The sequence below is a fragment of the Macrotis lagotis genome, chromosome 3, assembly GCF_037893015.1.
Source record: "Macrotis lagotis isolate mMagLag1 chromosome 3, bilby.v1.9.chrom.fasta, whole genome shotgun sequence".
Lineage (NCBI taxonomy): Eukaryota > Metazoa > Chordata > Mammalia > Peramelemorphia > Peramelidae > Macrotis > Macrotis lagotis.
The window spans coordinates 231,457,043-231,463,924 of NC_133660.1; the positions used below are offsets into that span (position 1 = coordinate 231,457,043).

At 36.6% G+C, this 6,882-nt stretch overlaps 1 protein-coding gene across 1 annotated transcript; it reads right to left on the reverse strand.

The window, feature by feature from the left end:
- Window positions 1-2,062: 2,062 nt before the first annotated feature.
- On the reverse strand, window positions 2,063-3,001 carry LOC141516454 (olfactory receptor 5p57-like). Its single transcript, XM_074227526.1, has one exon. It carries the CDS (start codon window positions 2,999-3,001, stop codon window positions 2,063-2,065), a length of 939 nt encoding a protein of 312 aa, XP_074083627.1.
- Window positions 3,002-6,882: the final 3,881 nt, after the last annotated feature.

The following is a 6,882-nucleotide window of genomic DNA, read 5'->3' on the forward strand; positions in this document are numbered from 1 at the left end:
ATCTGAATGTGGTCAGAACCCCAGAGTCCTGTTCCAGGGACAGAGGACAGAGCTCTGCAGTCTCTCTCTCTCTTCACTCCCCTCCCTAGGTTCAATGGGCTCATGCCCTTGGGGCCCCTGCTTAGGGTCTCTGCCTGCTTCTGTTTCCTGGATCTGGGCTGCTGCAAGATCACATTGCTCCCTGTGTGCCCTGAGGACTGGGCTCCACGTGCTCTCTCTGGGAGAGGTTCCCTCCCCCCTGTGCCCCCAGGTTGTGACCAATGCTCCCTGGGGTGTAGCTCAGGAAACTCCCCTGCTACTTTGAGCTGCAGCTCCCAGTGCCCTGGGGCTGCCTCTGGGAGGCTGAAGTTCTTTCGCTCTGGCAGGCCACCCCTCTGGCTGGCCTCCCCTCCAACCCGGGGAGCATAGCTTTTCTGCTCTTTTCCATGTTACCTTGAGTAGGAGAACTGCCTCACTGGGTCACTCTGTAGGTTCTGTCTCTTGAAAATTTAGTTAGAGTCCTTAGTTTATAAGTTTTATGAGAGAGTGCCTAAGAGAGGATCTTTTCTTGTCGCCATCTTGGCTCCACCCCCCCCCCCCCCCATTCTAAGTTCTATACTCTTTAATATTGAAATCACTAAAACTTGCGTGATCCTGACTTTGGTGTGGCAATATTTGTTTTGCTTCATTTTGGCTGGTTGAAATATTTTCTCTTTGATTTGTGACCTTTGTAATAATAGAAAGAAAAGAAGATGATAAAAGAGAGAATGAATAAAGGGAAACAGTGATTATAAGGAAGATAGTTTTGAAGAGAGACAGACAGCATACAGAAAAAAATTGGATAAAAGGAAATATACAATTAGTGATGATAACTGTGAATGTGAATAAGATGAGCTCACCCATAAAATGGAATTGTATAGCAGTATGGATTAAAAACCAGAATCCAATATTATGTTGTTTACAGGAGACACACTTGAAATAGAAAGATACACACAGAGTTCAAATGAAGCTCCAGTTGAAGTAAAAGCGACATGGGTAGCAATCATTAACACAGACAAAGCAAACGCAAAAATGCATTAATTAAAAGATACTTTGAGAAACCACAATATAGTAAAGGGACCAGAAACAATATAAGACCAAAAATTTATAGCAAATTTCCTTGAGAAAAAATAAGATCCATTCCTCAACTGATAGTTCCCAGGACATATATAGGCAGTTTTTAGAAGCAGAAATCAAGTCTATCTATAGCTATCTGAAAAATGTTCTAAATCCTAGTTGAAAAGAGAAATTCAAAGTGAAATAACTCACATCTATCAGCTATGACAAATGCTAGTGTGGATGAGGGCAGAATAAGTATACTAATGAATTACTGGTAGAATAGTGAACTGATCTAAACATTCTGGAAAATAGATTCACAGGACTATAAAACTGTATATACCCATTGACCCAGCAATAATACCACCAGATCTGTACCCCCACAGACATCAGAATAAAAGGAGAATGACATATATGTATAAAAATATTTATAACAGCTTTTTTGGTGATGTCAAAGGAATGAAAATCAAGGGGATACTCATCAATTAGGAAATGATCAAACAAATTGTGGCATATGATTGTGATGGAATACTATTGTGTTTTGGGAGATGATGAAGAGGTTAGTTTCAGAAAAAACATGGCAAGAACTATATAAGAACTATATAAAAACATGGCAAAGTGAAGTATGGAGAACTAGGAGATCATTGTGCACAGTAATAGTAATGTTGAAATGATGATTGTCAAAAATGTGGCTACCCTGATCTGAAAACAATTTCAAGCAACTCATGGTGAAAAAAGGGAGAAAATTGATGGAGTCTGAGTTCAAACTGAAGTATAATTAACTTTCTCTTTGTGCTTTTTTAGAAATATGGCAAATATAGAAATATATCTTGTATGACTTCAAATGTACAATTATTATTTATTGCTTGCCTTCTCAGTGGTTTTGGCAGGAAATGTAAGGGAGGAAATTTGAAATTCCAAAATTTAAAATTGAAATAATGTTTTCAATAAATAATGAAATTTTAAAAATATTTGTATTTAATTGAACTCATGAAAAAAGATGTATCCTACTCAACAGTTTCCTTAGTGCCCCCTTTACTTCATTGTTTCTTAAACTGTAGATCAGGGGGTTCAGCATGGGGATCATGACAGTGTAGATAACAGAAATCACTTTATTCTGATCTGATGAGTAGCTAGACTCAGGCATCACATAAATAAAGGTAAGGGTTCCATAGAACAGAGTGACTGCTGTGAGGTGGGAAGTGCAAGTTGAGAAAGCTTTGGATCTCCCCTCATTAGATTTTATCTTCAAGACAGAGAAGAGGATGTATGCATAGGAGATTATAATGATTAAACCTGTGATTATAATCACTAACCCAGCAGAGAGACCAGGAAGGATCACAGTGAGATCATCTTGGGTGTAGGAAAGTTTTGAAAGTGGTGAATAATCACAAAAAAAGTGATTGATCTTATTGGGTCCACAGAAGGATCGATTCAATAAGCAACCAGTAAATATGCAAGCATTTGTAAAACCACACAGGTAGGATGTGAGGAGTAATAGGATGCAGACACTAGTAGACATGTTGGTAGAATAGAGCAGGGGGTTACAGATGGCCACATATCGATCATAGGCCATTACAGCCAGTAGGAAGTTCTCAGATGCCCCAAAGGTGAAAGTAATAAACATTTGGGCCACACAGCCTCCCAGAGGGATTAAGGTTATATTCTCAAGGTAGTTCCTGAGCATGAGAGGGGTGACAGATGAGGAAATTTCAATATCTACAAAAGCCAAGTGGCTGAGGAAAAGGTACATTGGAGTGTGAAGTTGGGAGCTATTTCTGATCAATATGATTATGCCAAGATTACCAACTAATGTGACTGTATAGACACCTAGGAATATCACAAAGAGAATGACACGAAGTGTTGGATCATCTGTTAACCCCAAAAGAATGAGTTCAGTCACAGCAGTGCAGTTATTGTCAGACATCTGTCTTGGAAAGAGTACCTAGTAGAAGAAAAGGAGATTAAAATAGAAGATTAAGATTTGGATATGTCCATTGATGAATTCAGGAGACATTCACTGACCACATCCTATATGCCCATCATTATGCTCTTACTCTAATACTTTGCTCCTATGTACCATGACAGTTTACCCACAAACAAAAGTTACGTATGATTTGCCCATTTTTCCATTGTGACAATGTGAAGCAGCACTTAAAGTGAAGAAAATACTTGGATTTCAATCATAGGAACCTTTCTTAAATATATCCAACTGTATAAATGCTAGTTTGCCAACTAACCACCATTGTTAATTCTTTCCAAAGAAATAGTCTGATTTGTGATTCCTGAGTTGTCAAAGTACCACCCTCCATAACTGAAGATTTTATCTACCTCATGTTAATTAACTTCAAGAAATACATTGATTTGAAGATAACTCTTGTCCTTTAAAATCATAAAAGAAGAGGACTGGGGATCTGGATTCAAAGTCTTCTTATTCATTTTGCTCTTAGAACTTGGCATTACTGAAAAGGGCTATCTTTAGTCTAGATATGGCTAGTCTGAAGAACAATCGAGAATTTCCCTTGGGAAGTGATGCAGTTTCTAGGGAAACAAAAAAGGAGAAATTACAACCTATTGTAAGCATATCTTATTTACATGTTGCTTCTTTCCAGTGAGACTAGCTGAGCAAACTGGCATAAGAAAGTAATGGCAATATATTGTGTTGTAAGAAGGAATGACTATGAGAGCTTTGAAGAATATGGAAACACTTCTATTAACTGATGAAGAATAAACTTGGTAGAAGGAGAACAATTCATGGAATGACCACAATAACCATGAGAGGGGAAACAACTCTGAAAGACCTTAGAATTTAGAGCAAAATAGTGACAAATTATGTCTGCAAAAGACTGATGGAGAAATATTTACTCCCACTTCTTGGCAGAGAGATAATAGACTAGAGGTACAAAATGAGACATGCATTTTGAAATATGGCCTATTGGTTGATGTATGTTACTTGAGATATAGAATTCTTACAAGGGAGAGCTTCCACTTTGACTCAGGAGAGATAGCTAAATGGTAGTGCTAGACATGAGAGGAGGGAAGGAACAACAAAACATTTTCAAAATACACAAGAGGAAAAAAAAGTCATATCTTCATGCTTGTATGTAGTATCTCTGTGTGTTTGTATACAAATATGAGATGCTTCTTTTAAAGACCAAACTATCTTGAAATGTTTGCATATGTTGGTGTTTTTTAAGTTCCAACTAAAATAAATTATCTGAAATGCTACTTTTTTTCTGGAATATTATGTACTCCCAACTCTAAACTTATATTTCTTCTCTTCTAAATTGAATATGAAATAAAATATTGAGATATTGTTTAGATTAGAGAAGAATCTGACTATAAACATTCATTTCTGGGTCTATGGTCCAACTTTCTTTGTAAACACAAAAAAAGGTGGTTTTAACTAAACAAAAATTAGTAGAGAACTGAGTGAATTTTTCAACACATCATGCTTCACCCTACCTTCTCAAGATGAGATTTTGCATCCTACTTTTCTGCCAAAAGAAAGGCTATTCCTTTATGTTTCCTTTTCTTTCCTCTTCCACAGTTCAAAATTCCTCACTACCATCCCCTACTATCTTTGCAACAATTCCTGAAAAAGAGATAGTTCTTTTCCCTTGGCCAATTGATCCCATTTCTCCTATTTCAATACTAAACTTTCCCCCATTGAAAAATTCCTTTTTTTATTTTATTTTTTTTAATCTACACGCTTCTTTTCTTCTTTCTACCAAAGGGTTGAGATCTGTTTAATTACTTAAAGCATTCTATTCAACTCTGATATCCTTTCAAGTTCATATATTATTTCTTCCCTTTCCCAATCAACTCTCAGGATAAAAGAAATCTACCCTTGTTGAAACCACTTCCTTTTCAACTACACAATTGTTAACTTAATCTTATCAGGTTTCTGACCCCATCACTCTATTTGAACTCTACAAAGTTATCAATAATTTCTTAATTTATAAATCAAAGTATTTTTGTAATACTCATTTGAAGTGAGATGAATTGAGAGATTAAGACTTTACATGTGTGTTAGCATTAGCACCTAAAAACATAATTAGGTGCTTAACACATACTTGTTAATTGATTGATTCTTGGCCTCTTTGCAGCATGTGAAAAGGTGGACTACCTACTCTTCATGGATACGTTTTTCCCATGAGTTTTAATGACCCTGTTTCTCCTGGTGCTAGTATTCTTCCAATCTATCTCACCTATTTTTTATCAGTCTGCTTAGCCAGATTACAATCCTGGCACATCTAGTTAAATCTTACATTCTTCTTCTAGATATGGCTTTCTGTTCTTTTCTGTGCCTTCTCAGTGAATTCATTAACTTGTACTGCCATTAGTATCTCCAATCAAATGAATGCTGTTGGAACTACAATCACCACGAGATGAACATTTATTCTTTGACATTTCAAATTCAACAAGTCTAAAAGAGAACCCATCTTATTCACATTATTCAATCTAAAATCCTGTTTTTGTGGGACAATGGGGTTAGGTGACTTGCCCAAGATCACACAGTTAATAAGTATCAAGTGTCTGAGATCACATTTGGACACATGTCCTCCTGACTCCAGGGCCAGTGTTTTATTCACTGCACCACCTAGCTGCTCCACCCTCCATCATTTCTTATTTCTATTCAGGATCTCACTTATCCTCCTAGGTACCTTGGGTTGACATCCTGTAATAAATCTCTTCTCTTCTTCTTCCCTTTCCTATCCAGTCAATTGCCCAATATTGGCACTTTTATTTCCATAATATATATCATATCTCCTTTTATGACCACTCACAGTCACCTCCTTAACACAGGTTTTCAATTCCTGTCACTTAGACTATTGGAAAACATCTCTTAATTGAAAGTTCAGTCTCTGTGTCTTCTGAACTATCCTCTAAAAACTTACAAAATGATCTCCCTAAAGTTCACTGACCATACAGTTTGATCACAGGGAACAGATCTCTTATTGACTTGAGCACTAAATAGAAATTTTTCAATTTGATATTTAGAATTCTGGGCAATCTGAATCTACTCTCTCTTTAGATTTAGCTATGTACTCTACATTCCGGCATAACTGGTCTACTGTCTGTTCATCTCTATTGCTCTGCACAGACCATCCACCATGCTCCATATGGTCTCAAATCTAAGAATCATAAGCTTCTTTTGTGTCTGAGCTAGTGGGTCACCACTTAAAGAAAGCCTAGTTTCTTAAACACTGTCCATCCTCAACATCTTTTATTAATTTATTTAATGTGATTTTTTAATCCCTTCCTCTCCAATAGAATGCAAGATCCCTTAGATTGAGTGATATTTTGTATTTTATTGTTTATATACCTAGTTCCTAGGATGGGATCCTGTGCATATTGACATCTCAAAATATTAGTAAAAAGGAAGGCAACAACTCACTTTTGAAAAATCTCATCATAGGGCTGGCTAGATGGCGCAGTGGATAGAGCACTGGCCCTGGAGTCAGGAGTTTTTGAGTTCAAATCCAACCTCAGACACTTAATAATTACCTAGCTGTGTGGCATTGGGCAAGCCACTTAACCCCATTTGCCTTGCAAAAACCTAAAAAAAATCTTATCATTTATATTGTTAGTAACATAATCATAATAATTAGAATAACTCAAAACCACTGTTTAGATATTACTAATTACTTTTCTCCCACAGTTTTTAGAAGAGAATATCATTATCTCATTTCACAGATGAGTCATCTGAGAATCACAGAGGTTCAATTACTTATTTACAGTCACACTCATAGCTAGTAAGACTCATATGGAATTCAAATTCAGCTCTTCTGACTTCAATGGTAA

Bases quoted from the DNA above. Each gene is read 5' to 3' on its own strand.
- LOC141516454 (XM_074227526.1), bottom strand. From the start codon at position 3,001: ATGTCTGACAATAACTGCACTGCTGTGACTGAACTCATTCTTTTGGGG.